Genomic DNA, 22,736 nt, shown 5'->3' on the forward strand with positions numbered 1-22,736 from the left:
CTATCAAACATCAGTACTTCAGATACTTCAGATTCATCACGGGTGGGCTTCACAGAGAATACTGATTTTATAAATAATGAATCCACCCAACCTGCTCTATACTGGTATCATCTTTCACAAATCGAGTTCCTTACGATTTGTGCGTTGTGGAAGATTCTTATTAAGGGCAATGAAACAACGACGATTACGACGTAAAAGAACTCACAAATTTATTTACATAATTTGTTATACGAAAATGATTTGAAAAATTCATCCCTAATTTTATTTTATTTTTCTTTCAGGTCAAATTTATGAAATTTATTGTCGAATCCGACGAAGAAACAGTGCTACATTAAGTCAGTATACACATTCCATCACCGGCGATAATTATTCAATTCCCACTAATCTGGTAAAAATATCCTTCAACTGCAAACGATTAAATATATCCTTCAACTGCAAACGATTTTATACGAGTCGAAATCAGTTCTCAAATATTTTCTGAGAAGTGTAAGGGACTATTTTTTTTTATTTTAAGATGTTTTCTATTTTCCTGAACTGTTTCACCTTTTGCGAAGAAGAATAACAGTAAGCTGCTAAATCGATCTGAATCTGTTATATATAAATAATTTTTGAGAAGTTAAAATCAGTTCCCAAATGGTTTCTCATAATTTGTGGACGCCTATTTCTCATTTCAGATCGGTTGTTGTTTTCAATTGTGAGCTGTTTGAACCTTCTGCAAGAAAATAACTTGTGAACAACTTGAGTCCTGGACACCCGGCCGGTCGTCCCCGGGGTCATCCGGCCGGTCGACGTACCCATCCCTTTTTCAACTACATTCACTGGTTTATTTACTGGTTTTTTTCCTACTTCATTTTCTACCCGTCCCATTTTTCTTACATCCTTTTTTACTGGTTTTCTCCTACCATTCAAAGATAATATTACTTGATTTTTTTTTATTAGTTGTGGTTATATTTTTGCTATTTAAATTGAAGTAATCTGTTACGCTATTTTTTTCCTTTAAATAATATCATCTGTTTTTTTTTTATCTGTGTTCTCTTTGAAATCATTTTGCTCTGTTATGATCTGTTTGTCTTGTATATCTACCCCAGACTAGTTTAAATTTCATTTGTATGTTTATAGATGGATGAAAATAATTCTGATGACAACCAAGAAACAAAAATGTGGACAGCCAGAAGTGAAACAAAATTAATAAATATGTTGAAAGATGAGGTTAGAAAAAATCAAACAACTGGCCGTACTACTTCGTGGACAATTAGGCATTGGAATCATTATGCAAATCAGTTGCATAATCTGTATGGATTTCGGTATACAGCAACACAGGTGCGCCAAAAATATCAGCGATTGCAAGCTGATTATCAGACATTTAAGCGACTCCAGGCACAGACTGGTCTGGGATGGGATCCAATTGTAGGCACTGTTGTTGCACCTGATGAATTTTGGGATAAGGTTGTTCATTAATCTGTACTATTAAATAATTTTAATTTAAAGATTTCATGATACATACAGTGCTTAATTCTTTATTTGTATTTGTTGTAGGCCAACAGAAATGTGAAGAAGTTTAGGACAAAAGGATTTGAATATTTTCAAGAAATGACAGAAATTGTTGAAAATTGTTGTGCCACAGGGGCCTTATCTCGTGCATCCACACAAGGAGCCCTTGACTCAGAAGAAGAAGATGACATGTTAAATAAATTTTGGAACCCTGATGTTGGTGGGAGTAATGCCGGTGGGAGTAACGCTGCTGAGGCAATTCCTGTTGACTTATTTGGGGATGAGTACATGGATCCAGCAAAGGGCAAAAGTCACAAGAGGGGCCCTACAACCAGCCAGACTGACAATGGTCGTTCTAAAAAGTCACAGTCAAGTGGGTTTGATGATGTGTGCGCAGCTTTCACATCCTATGCACAAGCAAAAACAGGACATTCACGTGCACGAGAAAATGAGACAGAGGTTGTAAGTGCAGGTGGTGATGATTACTCTCTTGATGCATATCAAGATGCATTACTAGAGCTTGGGGACATACCACCAGTGCAGTACATTAAGGCACTGACACTGTTCAAGAATAAGAAATGTCGAAGGTTTTTTATGCGCACTCCTACCCATTTGCGCCTACCCATGATCCTCGCTTTGCAGTGAAGTTAGAAACTCTTCATTGATTGCGTTATCAAATCTCCCTGTCTGAACTAAAAAATGATTTCATTATTCCTTACTTGGTTTTTTTCTTTCTTTTTCCTTCCATGATATCCTCTTCCCTTTCCTATTTTCGTATGTTTTTTTTTTTTTTTGAATTATTAAGTAATTTATGTTTTCTTATCTATTATGTTGTGTTATGACAATATGAGCACGTATTAAATAAATTTTGTCCTTCTATGAATTTTAGCGTACACTGAAAAATAATTACGGCCGACTATTCATATACTTCCTTTTTAATTATATTTCACCGTTAATGGTATGTGTTACAGCATTAATGACATATTTTATAATTATGATTTTACTGTGATGTAGACAAAACCATATGTCATCCGACAGAGAAAATAATTCAATGGAGATCTCATCAGACGAGGATGAGGTTACTGATGATTTTATGGATTTTTTGATGATTGCTTGCATGCATGACCAAATCAACGCCTCAAGTACTCGCCGACCGCAGCGAACGTGTCCATTCAAAGGTGATGATTACATCTTCGGCCTATTAACTGGCCATCCAGAAATAATGATGAACATTATGCGAATGGATGAACAAACATTCATTTTATTGAAAGACACTTTACTCCACAATGGCTTTATCGATATTGAGCATATGCATATAAGTGTCGAGGAATCGCTTGGAATTTTTTTTATACACTTTTGCACAAAATGATCGTCATCAACTGTTGACAGATAGATTTCAGCACTCCACTGAAACAATTTGTCGGCATATAAAAATTATTATGCGGGCATTGTGCAAGCTTACATCAACGGTTATCAGGCCACGTAACCAAGACGACACACTGGCAAAAATTTTAAATGACAGGAGGTTTTTTCCCTGGTTCAAGGTATGAACAATATGACTATCCTGTAAGTTGTACATATCAATAACGTATGTGAAATAATATTATTTCCTTTTTAATTATAAAAGTAATATCGAAGTTTGTTTTGCTTTTAATGTCAAATAAATATCTGTCAATTAGGATTGTGTCGGTGCTATTGATGGCACGTTGATCGATGTATGGGTCCCCGCTTCAAGACAAAATACATTCCGCAGTCGGAAATCAACGGTATCGCAAAACGTACTCGCAGCTTGCGACTTCGATATGTTGTTCACATTTATTAATTCCGGATGGGAAGGTAGCGCTCACGACAACGCTATTTTGATTGACTCTATTACACGAGCTGATCTACAGTTCCCACACCCACCCAATGGTAACTATCCGCAAATAACATATGGTGCACTTTTTTTTTTTTTGTGTGCACATATCAATTGACAGAACTATATATTCATTATTTACATGTAGGTAAGTACTATTTAGTTGATGCTGGTTTCACAAACATGCCTGGATTTCTTGCCCCATTTCGGTCTCAACGATATCACTTGCAAGAGTTTCGTGGCCGTCATTATTCAGGACCAAAGGAATTGTTTAACCATCGACATTCGTCATTAGGCAATGTCATAGAAAGAACATTTGGTGTTCTGAAGAAGCGCTTCCCAATATTGCGGTCCATGCCAAATTACAAGTCTACAAGACAAGGGCCTCTCGTGATTGCATGTTGTGTAGTGCACAATTGGATCCGTTTGTATGCAGCTATGGACCCATTATTTATGGAAGCTGATAATGAAATGGCCGCAGAAGCAGAAGCAGACGAGCTTGTTGGAAACCAAGCTGACTACGTTGACATGTCACAACATGGGTTAACGTATCAATCGAACGTTCAGGATGCAATTGCTGCTGCTATGTGGCAAAATCATGTTGGCCACGGATAGAAAAGGAATGTCAACAAGGCAACTCAATATCGTACTGAGTACTGGTTTTAAATGTGTAATTATTTTATTACTTTCAGTCATTATGTAATGTGGTGGGTCGTCGGTGGTGGTAGGTGGTAGGAGGTGGGTGGTGGTGAGTGGTGGTGGGTGGTGGGTGGTGGTGGTTGGTAGGTGGTGGTGGGTGGCAGGTGGGTGGTAGGTGGTGGGTGGTGGTGAGTGGTGGTGGGTGGTAGGTGGTAGGTAGGTGGTAGGAGGTGGGTGGTGGTGAGTGGTAGTGGGGTGGTAGATGGTGGGTGGTGGCGAGTGGTGGTAGGTGGTGGGTGGTAGTGACAGGTGGATGGTAAGTGGTGGTGGGTGGTAGGAGGTGAGTGGTGGGTGGTGAGTGGTGGTGGGTGGTAGGTGGTGGGTCGTGGTGGCAGGTGGATGGTGAGTGGTGGTGGGTCGTGGTGGGAGGTGGATGGTGAGTGGTGGTGGGTCGTGGTGGGAGGTGGATGGTGAGTGGTGGTAGATGGTAGGTGATGGGTGGTAGTGAGTGGTGGCAGGTGGGTGGTAGGTGGGAGGTGGATGGTGAGTGGTGGTGGGTGGTGGTGAGTGATGGCAGGTGGGTGGTGGGTGGTAGGTGGTGGGTGGTGATGGGTGGTGGTGAGTGGTGGTGGGTGGTAGGTGGTGGGTGGTAGGTGGGTGGTGGTGGGTCTTGGGTGGTGGGTGAAGTAATGTAATAAAGGTTTCATAATGACTGAAATTAATAAAATAATTAAAATTTATTATTTTCAATTTTGTGAAAAAATATTTGTACACGACATATTCGTGGTTTTGACTTTTTGTTAAATAGTAAACAATTTGAAAGTTTTGTTATTAATTCGGTTTATCAATTTAATTTTTTTTTCTTTTTACACCTTATTTTTTAAAAATTTTGTTCATATTAACTTTTTTTTTCCTTTTACTTAAAAAAAAAAAGGTTTATTATTTACTTGAAACTTGTTTTATTTCATTTTACAACATTAATTTCATTTTTTGTATTAATTGATACAGACAAATTATTTTTTATTTGTTTAATTTTTATTCATTTCATTGAAATGAAGGATTTGTTAGACATTTATTTTGTTCACATATATTCATTTTTGTACGCTCATAATTTTTCCGTTTGCGAAATCTTTTCGTAAATATTGTCAGAACATTGTAACTTGTTTTAAAATGATTATAAAAAAAAACACTTGTTATTCATGACATGAATACAGAAGTTTACAACAAAGTAACAAAATAAAAGAAGTACAACAAAATAAGAAAATAAATAACCAAAAAAAAAATTGAAAAAAAAACATGTAGCCACTATATCTGTTTCACCATTTAAACTGATTTTTGAACAAGTTAAGCATCATTATCAGGTGGTGTTGGCGGTGGAGGGTAATAGTGATGGTACACTGAGTGACTCGATGGTCAATCTGATCAATGCGGTTCCTTGTCACTTCATCATGTCTCCCTGAGTCTATACGAAACTCGCTAAATTGTTGAATTAGTGAGTTTTGAGCAGCGACAAATTCATCGAACCGAGTACCCAATGTATTGAGCTGATTAGCCATTTATTGTTCCCATTGTACGCGCTGATTGTACCGTTCTTGTTCCACAGCCAAATAATCAGTCCAGTAATGGGGTTGTTCATTTGGTGGCATGGCATTGTCATTGGGTTCTTCCTCATCGGGTATTGGTTCATTTTCAATATTAATAGAGCTCATCAATATGTCAGCACCACCACCTCGGGTCAGTATGTACTCAGAAATTGGTGAAGTGATTTTGACATATTGTTCCCCTTCAAGGTTGACATCATGCGCTTTGAAAATTGTGGTTAACAAAGCTCCATAAGGTAATGACCGACTAGACAGAGTATCGAGTTTTGCAATCATCATTTCTTTGAGTAATATGAAGCATAAATTTAATTTCTGTCCAGTTTCAAAACAGTATAACAAATAAACATTAAAACATGAAACACTATTATAATGGCCTTTTTTGGGAGTGACATTTTCAACTATCCATCGATGAAGAATACGAAGGTGGGGTTTTAAATGTCTGTCTAGTAAATTAGTGCCGCTGAATTTGTTGTCACAAATTGTGGTATAGATCTGAGTGACATCACTAAACATTCGTTCTAAGGCAGACTCATTTTGAAAATAGCATTGTAAATCTCCTGTTTGAACTCCCATAATTTGTGCGAAAGCACGGAGAGTGAGTGTGATTGTTTTCCCTTTCACATAGGAGGTCAGACTGAACGGTTCATTTTGTTGGTCACCAGCTGTCAAGTGAACATAAAATAATCGTACAATACGGGGATATACCTTATTTGGTAAATTAGTTAAAGGTAGCCATTCTATTGTATCTAATTTACCAACTAAGAGCGGGTCATATTGACAAGGTAGTCTTACATTTCTCCCCGTAACAATTGGTCGATTAATAAAATGTGAATAGGCTTGTTCATGATGATACGATAAAAAATCATTATTTAAATTGTCATGATGTTGTTGCTGTGGTTGATGTTGTACAGGGTTTGAGGATTCACCACGTTCGGGTCTGGCTCGTTTTGTTCTTGGCATGATAGCTGCAACAGTGAAAGAAGAATATATAAAAAATATATATTAAAACATGAATTGAGAAAAATGTATGGAAACTATATCAAAAATAGTATGATGTACAAAAATGTATAGAAAATATATCAAAAATAATATAATGTTAGTGTAAAAAAATGGAACACATATGATGGGACAGATATGAAAAACATGAACAGATCAGCAGCCACAAAACTGATCGACTGGGATGGGATGACCGGCCGGATGACCGGCCAGTTGACCACCTGGTTTACCGTGTCGAAGACTACTGCTCCTCTTCTTCTTCGAAAGCTACTGGTGTTTTAATACCAAAGGTAGTCTGAATAAAATACGAGATGCGAAGGTAATACGAAACTAACCTGTAATTGAAATTAATGTTCTTGATGGAGCTGAGACCACTCGACGGTGAAGTTGAAATCTTCCTTCAGTAGGATCAAAGACGGTGAAGATGGTGTGGTTAAAAGAATGGTTTATCAGAATTTATAACAAGGCTGAAGCTTGGTTTTTTATTTTTTATTTTTATATTTTAATTTGTTATGTATTATTTTTTTATAATATTAATAATGTTTTTCAGAAAAGTGCATGTGAACTGATATACACAGCTACGATGTCCCTTTTCTTTTGGCTCAGTATATAGGTAGTAGGTTCATGAAATTACTAAATTACCCTTTATATTTTGTTCACTTCCCATGTAAATAGAGAGGGACAAAATAGTAAATTTATAGGTGAATTCAATTATATGAGCGTGCTGATGGTCCTTCAATAATGGTCTGATTTGTACTCATTTCCTAATAAATTAATAACGTGTAATAAATGAGAAAAAAAATTGATAATATTTTATAAGGTTTACGATATGATTTGTATTTTAATCTATTAAACTTAGTGTATTTATGTTAATTTTTATTAATATGTATTTTTAAAAGTTATTGACTTCAACAAAATTTAAAAATAAAAATTAAAAATGTATTGTACAAGATGTTTGTACAGGCGTAAAAAATGAATTGATATAAAAATTTAATTGACACAAAATAATTGACATAGATTTATTTTAAAATGGAAAAATAATTTGAAAAAAAAAATTTATTCAACAAAAATTACTGAAAAAAATTAATTCAAAAAAAAAACAATTTTCAGTATTTTAAATATAGTTTGGTTATTACTGTTGATAAAAAATACGGATATCGATATAAGAGTTGTGTACACTCAAAATAAATTATTGATTGAATTAAATTTTGAAAACTATTTTGAAAACACATTACCAAACAAATTTTCTTATTTCATATGTCACATCAAACTTTCAAAACATAATTCAAAATACATATTCAAAACACATTTCAACACTCTATTTAAAAACCATAACCAAACAAATTTTCTACACTCAAATCATAATTCCACAACACACAAACTCAAAATATAACTCATATTCTCAAATCACATTTACAAAACTCTACCAAACGCTACCCTAAAATTTTGGTGATGTATTTTTTACATACGAATGGTACTTTTTCCGTTTTTTGCTATGTAATGTAACTTTTATGTAATTTGAAATCCGATTACGAACAGGAACTTATGTAATGTAAATATTGGGCTGGAGTTGATGTTATTGTGATTCAATTGGTTTCACTTGTTTCATAAGACTGATGTTGTGCAATGAATGAATGAATGGAAATATTATTTGTTTTATTCAATTGGTAGTGTATTTTTTGTAAGAATGAGAACGTTATTTGTTATATTCAGTGAATCATGGTTACATTTTTGGGTTGTCACGATTGAGAAGATGAACAAGTTAAGAGAATGTGTATTTCTCCTAAAATAAATTTTGTTAACATTTTTGTAATAAAACTTAATACATAACATACGAAGTCACTAATTTACTAAATACTCATACAGGCATGAAAACAACATAACTGAAGTTGTAAATGTAACAGTTTTCAGTTACATAGGTAGTACAGACGTAAGTCTCCCACAAAAATACATTCTGCACACCATGAACTGAACACACAATACATACATCCTGGACACCCTGAACTGAACACACAATACATAAACATAACATTTAGGCAGACAATCTGACAAACTCATTACGGAAACACTTAGTCTAACACAAACATTACATATTAATGCATGACCTAATATTGCCGAAGTGTAGACATTAACACCTAATTCGCGCTTAAACCGGCAATCTCAGAGTCTGAATAATCCGAAAGCTCAGCATCAAAGACAAGTTCAGGATCCTCCATGATACCCTTGATAGCTGCAACATTTGGTTCTGTTTTGTTCTTCTGGGCATCCTTCTTAACTATGTATAGTTGCATATCGCGGGCTAACCTACGGCGCATTTGAGAAATCTCACATTGTAGTGTTTTATATAGTCGATCAAGATTATCAGGATCTTCCTTTTGGATCTCAACAGAACGTGCTTTTGGCACCATAATATACCAAAGGCATTCCACTTGAACCTACTTTGATTCTATTACAGGTGGGAATTTCTAACACAACATGAATCGTACACGAAATTAGGGGTTAGGGTTGAACATTTTCAACACAAACACAAATATGACACTATATAATAACATAATAAATAAATAGGGTTATGTCAAACCTGCATAATATGAAATTGACACAGATAACCCATTTAATAGATAATTAGTTACAAATTGTAATGTTATTTTCATTAAAGGATGCCAGAAATGTTTAAATCTTTTATGTAACCTACACAATTAAATAAAAAAAAATACGTAAAATAGTATTTTCCGGTTAATATAGTCATTTTGTCTTTTATTTGAGAGAACATGATCTTTTCATTTATTATTTTGAAGTCAGTAAAAATATATATTTTTTTTAATAAAATAGATTCAAAATTATTATTTTTTTTAATAATTTCATTTAGTAGAGATTAGTTTCATGAAATTTAACTTAGGAAAAAACGTTAATCTTTCCATACACTTAGTATTTTTAATTGAAATTCATATTTGTCATTTTTTTGAAAGATAAACTTGACTTTAACCCCCTTTGCTTTACTCCACGTGTGATTTACCTCTGATATTTGAAAATAAGAACATAACCCCCTTATGACCTAGCACATGTTTCACACTTAATGTTAACTTTGATTGAACGTTTGACGGTATACTTCATTTAGTCCACAAATCACAAGAACATTATAGTTATTTCCAAATTATATGGGTAGTTTGCACATGCACATTAAAGTGAAATTTGCCATTTATTAAATATGCACAATGTCTACACCTAAAGGGTAAAATAGTATGGTGAAATAAATCAGGTGACAAATACCATTTCTCATATAGTATAATAGACGGCAAATTCAAGTATACAAACCCGACCTTCATATTACCAAGTGAAATACTGAATAAAGGTGTATATGTATCTAGTACTATTATAAAGAGAAGTCTTATCTGGGTGTTTATGTCTCATATTTTGGGTTTTAGAAAAATACTCATATATCAGTTATATGGGCAATTATGCACTAAATTCATTTTTATTTTTTTTTCAAATCTCTCAACTTTTGAATTTTTCAAATTCATTTCAATTTTCAGATTTCGAATTCAATCATACAGTTTACAGTCTTATTTTTTGAAACAAAATGATCATATATATGTAAGCATGTGGACCTCGAATTGAAATTGTCAGTCCACCTTAATTCACAATTCATGAATTTCATAATATGAATTTCAATTCTCAATTCTCATAATATGAATTAGGGTTTTGAATTCACAATATGAATTTCATAATATGAATTTCAATTCTCAATTCTCAATTCTCAATTTTCAATTCTCAATTCCTTTTATTAACAAGCAAAAAATATAATTTCCAATTCAAAATTCACAATTCAAAATTCCAAACCCTAATTTCAAAAAATATAGACATGATTCACAATTCAAAATGCAAAAAATATAGACACGATTCAAAATTCAAAACCCTAATTTCTGAAACCACAAGCATAATTTTTGATTTCACAATTCAAAACCCTAACATTTTATGATTTCATAATTTCATAACCACACATTTAAAACCCTAACACATTTCATAATTCAAAACCCTAACACATACAATTTATGATTTCATAATTTCAAAACCCTAACACAAGCATAATTTATGATTTCATAATTTCATAACCACACATTTCATAATTGAAAACCCTAACACATTTATGATTTCATAACCCTAATTTCTAATTTCATAATTTCTGATTTCACATTCAATTGAAAACCCTACAAAAATTTCACAATTCAAAACCACAACATTTTTTACCAATTAAAAACCACACATTCACATTTTAATAATTACAATAAACACATAAAATTCAAATGAGAGGGAGATAGATGCCATATCACGGACAGAGAGAGAGAAAAGACAGAGAGTGAGAGCAGAGAGAGAGTCTGAGAGCAGAGGGAGAGCGAGAGTGAGAGTCTGAGCGCAGAGGGAGAGCGAGAGCAAGAGTGAGAGCTGAGCAGAGGGGAGAGCGAGAGCGAGAGTCTGAGAAAAACGTAAGTGTAAAAAACGTGATTGCAAATGAGGGGGCTTGGGGGTTTTTATATAAGTTGTAAAAACGTGGTTTCAATCCACACTTTTATTTATCAACAGTGAAAGTGTGATTGTGAATCACGTTTTCTTCATAAAACAAAATGCACAGTGAAAGCGTGATTTAGAACCACATTTTCTTCAGTAACAAAAAAAAAAAAAACAATATGCACATTGAAAGCATGGTTTGGAACCACGTTTTCTTCAGAAAAGAAATTTATGTTAAAAGCGTGGTTTGTAACCACACTTTCTTAATTAAAAGCGTGGTTTGTAATAGCGCTTTCACTATTCACCGAAATTTTTGTTCTAAACAGTGAAAGCGTGATTTGTAATAGCACTTTAGCCTAGTTTGGGAATTCCGTCCAAATTAGGCATAGTTTGGGAATTAAGATAGTAAATTGGCTTAATATGGGAAAAGCCTCGCGATCTTTCAGACTTTTTTTTTTTAATTATTTTTTTCCTTTTTTTTAATCAAACCACACTTTGTTACCCAAAAAAATAATAATTTATTATTTTGAATTTGAAGCAAAATAATAATTTGTTTTCAATTTATTTTTTAAGCAGAAATTATAAAATAATAAAATAAAGTAGTACGAATTTTAAATTTTGTGAATTCAAATCATAATTTTTTAATTTAAATCATTTGTCATTTTTTGTTGGATAAAACTGACGAAAAAATGATATTTTAGATATTGTTTGATAAAATTAAAAATTAAAATGTAAGGTCTTGGTGTCCCACACTGGGAATAGAGGGAGAGTTCTTAAGTTATAAAAGTAAAAACCTAGATTCTTATATAGCATCGAGGCTTTTTCCCAGGTGGTGAAATCCCTAGTAGAACTACGCAATTAAGCGTGCTTAGGCTGAAGTAGTTTTGGGATAGGCGACTCACTGGGAATAACAAATTCGTACAGACGTGGCTCAAAGCGGACAATATTAATGACATGTGAAAGGTTAGGGTGTTACAAATACTATCAGAGCCGACCCTCCAAAGAACCGAGTGTAGGCCCTTGGCGTCTCTCGGTGCATATGGGCAGGCTCTTGAGCTGGCAGGTTATTGTACGAGGACGTGCAACCCTAAAGAGGTGGATTGTAAGGTCCTAGTGTTCGACATTGGGAATGGAATGAGAGTTCCTAGACTATAAAAGTAAAAGCTTGGACCCCTTATATAGTATCAAGGCCTTTTCCCAGGTGGTGAAATCCCTGCCAGAACTACGCAGTTAAACGTGCTTAGACTGGAGTAATTCTAGGATTGATGACCTACTGGGAAAAATAAATTTGTGCAGGCGTGGCCCAAAGTGGACAATATAGATGACATGTGAAGGTTTGGAGTGTTATAAATGAATTGTAAGGTCTTGGTGTCCCACATCGGGAATATAGGGGGAGTTCCTAAGTTATAAAAGTAAAAACCTAGACTTTTATATAGCACTGAGGCCTTTTTCCTGGGTGGTGAAATCCCTAGTAGAACTACGCAATTAAGCGTGCTTAGGCTGGAGTAGTTCTGGGATAGGTGACCCACTGGGAATAACAAATCCGTGCAGGTGTGGCCCAAAGCGGACAATATCGACAACATGTGAAAGGTTAGGGTATTACAAATGATATCAGAGCCGACCCTCCAAAGTACCGAGTATAGGCCCTTGGCGTTTCTCGGCGCATGTGGGCGAGCTTGTGAGCTGGCAGGTAATTGCACGAGGACATGCAGCCCTAAAGGGGTGGATTATAAGGTCCCAGTGCCCCACATCGGGAAATGGAGTGGGAGTTCATAAACTATAAAAGTAAAAACTTGGACCCCTTATATAGTATCGAGGCCTTTTCCCCAGGTGGTGAAATCCCTACCAGAACTACGCAGTTAAGCGTGCTTAGGCTGGAGTAGTTATGGGATGGATGACCCACTGGGAAAAGTAAATCTGTGCGAGCGTGGCCCAAAGTGGACAATATAGATGACATGTGAAGGTTTGGGGTATTACAAATGGATTGTAAGGTCCCGGTATCTCACATTGGGAACGGAGGGGGAGTTCTTAGACTATAAATGTAAAAACCTAGACCCTTATATAACATCAAAGTCTTTTCTTGGGTGGTGAGATCCTTAATAGAACTTCCCAGTTAAGCGTGCTTAGGCTATAGTAGTTTTGGGATGGGTGACCCATTGAAAAGAACAAATCCGTGCGGGTGTGGCCCAAAGTAGACAATATCGATGACGTATGAAGGGTCGGGGCATTACATAAAAACTAAAATTTGAAAATTAAATATTTAAAACTAGATGCCAAATTTTTAAACTGAAAAGTTATTTGATACAAATTTAAGTGCTAAAATAAATCAAGTTGTTTGATATATGTGATATCAAATTTGAAATCTATTAATTTTAAATTTTATATTATGATGGTGAAATAGTGATGATGGTGGTGGTGGTGGTGGTCATAGCGATAACGGTGGCAATGGTGCCAATGGTAATGGTGGTTTAGATAAAAGGATAGTAGTTGTTGTAATGACGAACGAGTAATGTAATGGATGTAAAAAGAGGGTGGCAACAATGGTGGTCAAATGATAATGATGGCTATAATAATGGTGACATAAATTGTGTCCTACATATGTTATTTTCTGACATCCTCCGAGATAGGGGTGGGCATGGGTCGATTGTGGCCATGAAATCTCTAATCCGCTATTTGTCTGTCAGTTTGGCGAATTGAAGAAAATCAATCCGCATCCGTCCGCCAATTCGGCATATATGGATTGAATGGATTGGTGGATGGATGCGAATCGGTTTGGCGATTTAAAATTTTATAAATTTTCAACATAATTCAACATGTACACTTCCTATAAAAAAAAAAATAGTACAATCAATAACTTAAAAAAGTATTACAATCACTGCATGCTTCATCCAAATAAATAAAATTTGAAATTTTAAAACATTACAATCACTGCATGCCTCATCCACATAAAGTATTACAATCAGTGATTCTTAAAATATAAAAACAATTCAAACTACCAAAACAATGAACAGAGCAGTAGTAGAGATTGTATGTCTCTGTATTGTTACATCTATATCTGTTTTTGAAAACAAAAACTAACCAGCATATATCATATTTTTTATTTATTATTTTTAAAGTTAGATTTAAAAACCAAAAAATATAGATAAATAATATATATATTTTTTTCAATTCAAAAAACATATTCAAGTTGAAAACTATTTTTCAACAGAATATATTCAACAGAATATTTAACTATTTTTTAATTGAAAACACCAACAGAATATTTAAACAAATTGAAAACACAAAGTTTTAGAAGTCACTAGGGGTGCTTACGGTTTGACGGTTCGGTTGCGGCCAAAGGAACCTCAAATCTGCCATCCATAAAAAACTAGGTGGATTAAAAAAAATCAATCTGCTGCCGTTCGATCATTATCACGCATCCATTTAAAATGCGGCGGATTGGTTTGGTTCGATCAGTTTGATCAGATCGGTATATCCACTGCTCACTCCTACTTTGAGAATACTCCAACAATTGAAGCACAATAAAATATATATATATATATATATATCTGTATTCTCTCTAAAGTATATGATTTTTAAAAATATTATTATATTATTATTTTGCAAAAAATTAAGTCATTTTCTTACTATTTTTATTATTCATTCTGAACAAGGAAAAAAATTTGGTTTTAACGTGTTATATAAATGTACTTTTTGACTTAAAAAAAATAGTGAAAAAAATATGTATATTTGAAATAATTTGTTGACTTTTTATAAAAAATTATGTAATAAAATATTATAGATGCACAATACACTAACCAAATTGTTGACTTTTGGGGAGTGCATAGTTTTTTTTTAACGGGGATTCATGGCTTGGGATGTGCCATGTCTTCTCACTTTGCTAAATGTACGTGCAAAGTGCACAGACTGAACCAATCGGATAAAAAATAAATAAATAATAGTTTCCCCACACGCTTATAGTATGAATTTTTTGGCATTTTTTTATAACTTTATGACTCTTATAATAGATCCCAAACAAGCACTAAATTTATATTTTTAAACATATACTTCTAAAACATTTACATATTTTCGCTTCTATAGTTTCAAACTATTTACATATTTTTGGTTATGTATTTCTAAATGATATTTTAATTTATTTTCATCCTCTCTATTAGCATATTTTTGGTGTGTATTGTTTAAAAAGAAGATGTATACTAAAAATTTTCAAGCTCAAAAAATGTCTATTGACAAAAGGTTTTAAAGTATAGTGTGTGTTGATATTTATATTGGTCATTTTGTTTAAGGGTAAAATTGTAAAAAATAAAAAATTAATTAATTAATTCATAAGGGAAAATTCTATATACACCACAATTTTACCTCTTCAAACCTATTTTCTCATTACAACATTAAGAAAAAATTGGAATCTCATTACACCCTTTATATTACTGAAACTAACCCTAAATTAAACTGTTTTCAAAACTCCTATAGATTTTTCTCATCACACTTATTCCTTTTGAATTACTCTGATGTCATATTACCAAACAAATTATATTTTTCCAACCATCTATTATTGTACGTTTATAGATTCGTTTTCCGAGTACGAATTTTTAATTTTGTCAATTCAAGTCATCTATCATTTTTTGCTGGATAAATTTGACAAAAAAATGATATTTTAGATATTGTTTGATAAAATTAAAAATTAAAAACTAAAAGTTGAAAATTAAATTTTAAAAACTAGATGCTAGATTTTTTAAACGGAAAAGTTATTTGACACAAATTTAAGTGATAAAATAAAGCAAGTTGTTTGATATATGCAATATCAAATTTAAAATTTATTAATTTATATGTTTATATTATGTTGGTGAAATAGTGATGGTGATGGTGGTGGCGGTGGTCACAGCGATAGTGGTGGCAATGACATCAATGGTAATGGTGGTTTAGATAGATGGATAGTAGTTGTTGTGATGGTGGACGAATAATGTAGTGGATGCAAAAAGGGGGTAGCGGCAATGGTCATCGAACGATGGTGATAGCTATAATAATGGTGACATAAATTGTGCCCTGCATATGTCATTTTCTAACACTCTCCAAAAACACTCCAACAATTGAAGCATGATAAACAATATATATATATATAAAAAAAATCTGCATTCTCCGACATTCTTTAAAGTATACGATTTTTTTAAATAAACAGTTTTATGTTATATTATTCTATAAAAAAAATTAATTGTAAATACGCCACTTAAAATACAAATCATTTTTTTTTAATTTTTTAATTCAATTTTTTTAAAATTGTTTTTATTTTTATTTTTCATATATATATTATTTTAGTGAATATTTTTAAAATTTTTAGTGATTTTTTTATTTTATTAGATATACCTTATTTAGATATATCTAAGAAATAAAATATTTTTAAAAATCAATAAAAATACAAAAAATATGAAAAATATATTGGATTCTCGTTTTTTTTAGTGAATATTTTAAAATTTTTTAGTATTTTTTATTTTATTAGATATACCTTATTTAGATATATCTAAAAAATAAAATACTTTAAAAATTCAATAAAAATACAAAAATATGAAAAATATATTGGATTCTCATTTTTTTTTTAATATTTTTGGTGTTTAGTGAATTTTTTAAATATTTGTTTCACAAATATTATACTTTTTAAGTGTATTTATGTTATGTGTATCTAAAAATTAAAAAATTGCTTAGAATATTAAAAAAATCCAGTGAAAACAAAAAAATACGAAAAATAAAAAAAAATTAATTTTCTAAGATGTGAATCTTCAAAAACCAAATCAAACAAGCTAAATTGTGTTTTGTAATTTCAAAAATTACAAATAATACCTTATTAGATTTTTTATTTTTAAAAAAAAAACTAACTATTTTTTTATGCAATAATAAAATTATCAAAATTATTAATTAAAATATATATTTTTAATATCATTTAGAACTGTTAATTGACTAAATAATTTATTAATAAAAAAATCCATTTGTTATGCAATTAAAATTTTGAAAGAATGAGATGTACTTTCTAAAACTACAAGAGCACTCGGTCCATAAATCTAAATATTAATTTTTTTAATTCAAATCATAATTTATTTTTTTTCTTCAATTTAAATCATCTATCATTTTTTGTTGGATAAAATTGATGAAAAAATGATATTTTAAATATTGGTTGATAAAATTAAAAACTAAAAACTAAAAGTAGAAAATTAAATATTAAAAACTAGATGCTGGATTTTTTAAACTGAAAAGTTATTTGATACAAATTTAAGTGCTAAAATAAAACAAGTTGTTTGACATATGCAATATCAAATATCAAATTTGAAATTTATTAATTTATATTTTTATATTATGTTGGTGAAATAGTGATGGTGGTGGTAATGGTGGTGGTCATGGCAATGGTGGCGGTGGTTGCAGCGATAGTGGTGGCACTGACACCAATGATAATGGTGGTTTAGATATAAGGATAGTAGTTGTTGTAATGGTGGACGAATAATGTAGTGGATGTAAAAAGAGAGTGGCGACAATGGTCATCGAATGATGGTGATAGCAATAATAACTGTGACATAAATTGTGCCATGCATGTCATTTTCTGACATTTTCCGAGAATACTCCAATAATTGAAGCACAATAAAAATATATATAAAAAAAATAAAAAATCTACATTCTTCGACATTCTTTAAAGTATGTGATTTTTTTAAATCAACAGTTTTATGTTATTATTATATTATTATTCTGTAAAAAAAATAAAACTTGTAAATACACCACTTAAAATACGAATCACTTTTTAAAAATTGGTTGAATTCAATTTTTAAAAAATTGATTTTTTTTTTTATTTTAGTGAATATTTTTTAAAAATTTAGTAATTTTTTATTTTATTAGATATACCTTATTTATATATATCTAAAAAATAAAATATTTGTAAAATAATATTTTAAAAAATCAATAAAAATACAAAAAATATATTAAATTCTCGTATTTTTTATTTATATTTTTAGTGTTTAGTGAATTTTTTAAATAATTTTGTTAACAAATATTATACTTTTCAAGTGAATTTTATGTTAGGTGTATCTAAAAATTAAAAAACTGCTTAGAATATTAAAAAAATTCAATGAAAACAAAAAAAAATACGAAAAATAAAAAATTTCAATTTTCTAAAAAGCAAATCTTGAAAAACCAAATCAAACAAGCTGAATTGTGTTTTGTAATTTCAAAAATTACAAATAATACATTAGCAGATTTTTTATGCAAAAAAATAAAATTTCTAACTATTTTTTTTATGTAATAATAAAATTATCAATTAAAATATTTTTTTAATATCATTAAAAATTGTTAATTTACTTAATAATTTATTAATAAAAAAATCCATTTGTTATGCAATTAAAATTTTGAAAGAATGAGATGTACTTTCTACAACTACAAGGGTACTCCGTCCATAAATCTAAATCTCAATTTTGTTTGGCAAAAGGTCCAAGCATTGAAATACTTTGTTTAAAATGACAAGGTTACACAAAAGGGAAATTCTATTTCCACACACTTGATTGTCTCAGTGCACATTTTTTCTCAATACACACACCTATTAATTTATTTATTGATTAATTTTCTCAATCTACACACTGAAAATTAAAATTATATCCTTCAATCAAAACTATTGCACACACCATTTAACCCTCATTCCACACATCTGTATCCCTTTTGACCATCATTCTTCTTCTTCTTCCCAAAAACCTTAATTTCTTTGCTACCAGAGTTCCCAAACTGATTAATGCCTTAAATGGGTATGCCAAATAGCCCCCAAACTTCTCCACCATCAAGAATCTTCGTTTGACCATGAGCTCCTGTACTACCAAGACCGATCTCTGTACTTACAATTTCGCGGGAGGGTTCCTGAAATGGTTCAGAATTAAGGTTCAGACAGTCAATTATGTCGAAGGCTTCGCTGGAGATGCCCTGAATTGCTTCACCCCCAAAAATTGGAACTTCATTTCTACCAAATTGGGTTCGAATTAACCCATCATAGAGAATTGGACCGCCATTCTCGTCGTTGAATTCACTAAACCAAGCTAGAACTAGGTCATCCCCAACCACTACAGTCTCAACACATCCAAACAAATCGTAATTCTCGCCGGAAAGTTAGTTTGGACCTTGATTTTCACCAGCATTTCCACCGAACTGACCCTAAACCTCCATCTTCGTCACCGTCGCCAGATTGTGTTGCGATTCATGTAGATCCACCACCACAGCACCACCTCTCGCCACCATCTTCATGAGCCCTAAAAATATAAGAAGTGACAAACAATGGAAAAATTATGACCACTAGATAAACATATGTCAGTCTACATGTTTTTCAATTTACAGTGCATTAGAGTTTTTGTACACCTTTTATTTAATTGATTTTTCACAAAATAAATACAAGAAGTTATCTCCTTAAGTAGTTGTACAAGTAGAAGAGGAGAACGAAGCATAAAGGTTACATACTATAGAGCTGCCGGAAATATTTTCAGATGAAATCACATTGCATTGAGATTTTTTTGTTTCAAAAGGATGTGCACAGAGAATTCTGATATAATATTATGGATGTGTTTTGATATCTATTATAGTAATTTTATTTTAGGATACAATTGTCATTCAAATAAAATTTCATTAAATGTGTATATAGAGATGAGTAGATATGTGAAAATAGAATTTCCCTACACAAAATGACCAAATAATCAAAATACCCCTATATATATTGTTACACAGGTAAGCAACCCAAGAGGGGGTGAATTGGGTTAATAAAAAATAAATACAAAAATATGAATGTAATAAATCAAGTAAAAAAAAAATCAGCAAGCAATCAATACTGAAAATAAAAGAGAAATTAATGAGAGCTTAAACACAAAGATTTATAGTGGTTCAACATACCGGACCTATATCCACTCCTCAAGGTTTTTCCTTGATAATTTTTTCATTATGCATCAAATCAATACACCACCAAAGCTTTACCAAACTTGTGGATTTTTACACAGTGCTTACTTTATCCGTTGAGGGCCTTTCAACTAAATGTCTCACTTTACAAGTTTTCACTCAGAATAAAATGAATGAGAACAAGAGGTACAACTGTCTCTCTTATAAGATTTTTCTCTCAAAAGATGTATATGAAAGTGTAAGAGCAGAGGGAATTTTGAGATACACTCAAAATAAACACATATATGAAAGTGAAAGCACAAGTGTAATCTATAGCAGAGATTGATTAGGAATAATACTTGAATGCTCAAAGTTCTTCACTTATCTTAGATCTAGAGAAGTGCTGCATTTATAGACTTTAACGTTTTCTAGCCGTTGGAGAGAAGGATAGGTGTGTCTTCTAGCCGTTTGAGAGGATGATAGGTGTGTCTTCTAGTCGTTGGAGCAAAGCATAGGTGTATATAGGCAATTATAAAGCCTTTGAAGATGGAGCCTTCTCAAAATATGTGATGCCCATTAATACAAATATTGGTAGATGGAGATAAGATATGTCTCCATAGTGATAATAGGAAAGTCTGCTCATAATGATGACAGAAAAGTCTGCTCATAGATCAGAATTGGCGGACATGTTTTGAAACCCAAATTTAAGGGTGTTAACCCTTTTAGTTTTGGTACTAACCCTTTGCTGCTGGAAGACTTAGGGCTTGTTTGGTTTGTTTTTAAGAGAGTTGTTTTTGAAAAAAAATTCTAAAATTTTGTTTGGTTTGTGATTTTTTTTAAAAAAAATTCAAAATCATTTTCTCTTTCTTATATATCAATCAATCACTTTTTCTCATTTCTTTCTTTTTCTCTCACACACATCTACTCAATTATAACAAAATATCAAATCATCCAAAACTCTCAAACTCCAAAACTACTTTCAAAATATACAACTAAACAAACTAAAAATAATTTTGAACTCTCTTCCCATTTTTTTTTTTTTTTAAAATCACTCTCTAAAAAACAAACCAAACACACCCTTAAACTTTGTTCTCTATCTTTTGGTATCGATCTTGTTATGTTCACGGTGTCGACCCTTTGCTGCTGGATAGCCAAAGCTTTGCTCATTGTTTTTTGGTGTCGACGCTATCATGTTTTTGGTATCAACCCTTTGCGGTTGAACACCAAAGCTTTGCTCACTATTTTTTGATGTCGACCCCATCAAAACTTAATGTCGACCCTATGACCTGTTTTAAGCAAGAGTAACATTTGCACAAGTATACATCTTCTATTGCTTTAAGGTACCAATACTTGTGAGAATATAATAATTTAGAAGCATATATCTTTGAAGAGCAAAGATATAAGAATATTTTGAAAATTTTAAACAATTAAATAAACTCAAAATATTTGTCAATAATCAAAATTAATAAAATTAAAATGTAAATAATCTTTGGCTAACATATAAGGGCTTTTCCCAAAATAAGCCAAAATATCAAGTTATTTTCCAAACTAGGCCTAGTTTGGACGGAATTCCCAAACTAGGCTAAAGCGCTATTACAAACCGCGCTTTCACTGTTTCCAGGCCCCTCATGCGAAAAATTTGTGAAATAGTAAAAATGTGGTTACAAACCACGCTTTTAAGTAAATTTATTTTTTTTTCTAGAAAACGTTATTTCGAATCACGCTTTTACTGTTCATCAAAGAGTGGCTAATAATCACGTTTTTAAACAAAATGTAAAAACGTGATTACAAACCACGTTTTCAACCAAAACACAAACCCATCATCTTCTTTCTCACACACTCACTTACACACACACACACTCTCTCTCTCTCACTCACATCCATATATAATTTTTAATATATATAAATTTTATTTTATAAAATTGAGACAAATATTAAATATATATAATAATAATTTATAATAACAAATAATACTCAACTATATAATTTTTATATAATTTTGAAAAAAATAACTTTTATTGAAAAAATAACTTTATTTTTCAATTGATTTTTTTTCAAATAAAAAAAATTGAAAAAAATTTGTTAGTAAGTTTTTTTAATTTTTGTTTAAAAACCAACGTAAACTCATTTTTTGGGCTATGACCCTGTTTGGTACAGCTTTTTTTTCAGCTTATTTCAGCTTTCAGCTTAATTTAAGCTATTTTGATGTGTTTGGTTTAGCTTAACATTGCAGCTTATAGCTTTTTGTAAGTCAGAAATCAGCTTATTCTTTGAGTGTGGCAGGAAAAGCTTAATTTATAAGTCAGAAATCAGCTTATATTCATAGTTATAAGCTATAAGCTGTTAAGGCATAAGCTATAAATACTTTCCCACAGCTCTACCAAACAGGGCCTATGTATGGTTTGATTTTTAAACCAACGTAAGAAATGACTTATCAAAAGATTTTTAAGCTATGTATGGTTTGAAAAAAAATTAATTAAGAAAAAAATTTAGGGATAAAAAATTTATTTGGAAAAAATTTAATTATCCCTAATTTTTTTTTATCCCTAAACACTAAAAAAAAAATTTATCCCTAAATTTTTTTCAGATAATTTTAGTGTTTAGGGATAATTTTTTTTTTCGTGTTTAGGGATAAATATATATATTTTTTTATTTTAGTGTTTAGGGATAATTTTTTTTCAAATAATTTTTTTTTCAATTAATTTTTTAATTAATTTTTTTTTCATTTTTTTTTCAATTAATTTTTTTTTCAAATATATATTTTTTTCAATTAATTT

General features: G+C 31.7%; 1 protein-coding gene across 1 annotated transcript; it reads left to right on the forward strand.

Moving 5' to 3' along the window:
- The first annotated feature begins 1,119 nt into the window (after nucleotides 1–1,119).
- LOC114291035 (uncharacterized) lies at nucleotides 1,120–5,445 on the forward strand. Its single transcript, XM_082872073.1, has 6 exons — nucleotides 1,120–1,446; nucleotides 1,537–2,078; nucleotides 2,506–2,569; nucleotides 3,171–3,402; nucleotides 3,495–3,946; nucleotides 5,347–5,445. The coding sequence occupies exons 1-6, from the start codon at nucleotides 1,120–1,122 to the stop codon at nucleotides 5,443–5,445; spliced, it is 1,716 nt and encodes a 571-aa protein (XP_082728199.1).
- Nucleotides 5,446–22,736: the final 17,291 nt, after the last annotated feature.

The sequence above is a fragment of the Camellia sinensis genome, chromosome 5 (genome assembly GCF_055761805.1).
Source record: "Camellia sinensis isolate YWXY chromosome 5, ASM5576180v1, whole genome shotgun sequence".
NCBI classification, from domain to species: Eukaryota; Viridiplantae; Streptophyta; class Magnoliopsida; order Ericales; family Theaceae; genus Camellia; species Camellia sinensis.

Excerpts from the sequence above, each read along its gene's own strand:
- LOC114291035 (XM_082872073.1), top strand. The coding sequence starts at position 1,120 with ATGGATGAAAATAATTCTGATGACAACCAAGAAACAAAAATGTGGACA. Across the intron at positions 2,079-2,505 it reads AAGAATAAGAAATGTCGAAG|ACAAAACCATATGTCATCCG; the intron begins GTTTTTTATGCG and ends ACTGTGATGTAG. Across the intron at positions 2,570-3,170 it reads TCTCATCAGACGAGGATGAG|GATTGTGTCGGTGCTATTGA; the intron begins GTTACTGATGAT and ends TCTGTCAATTAG.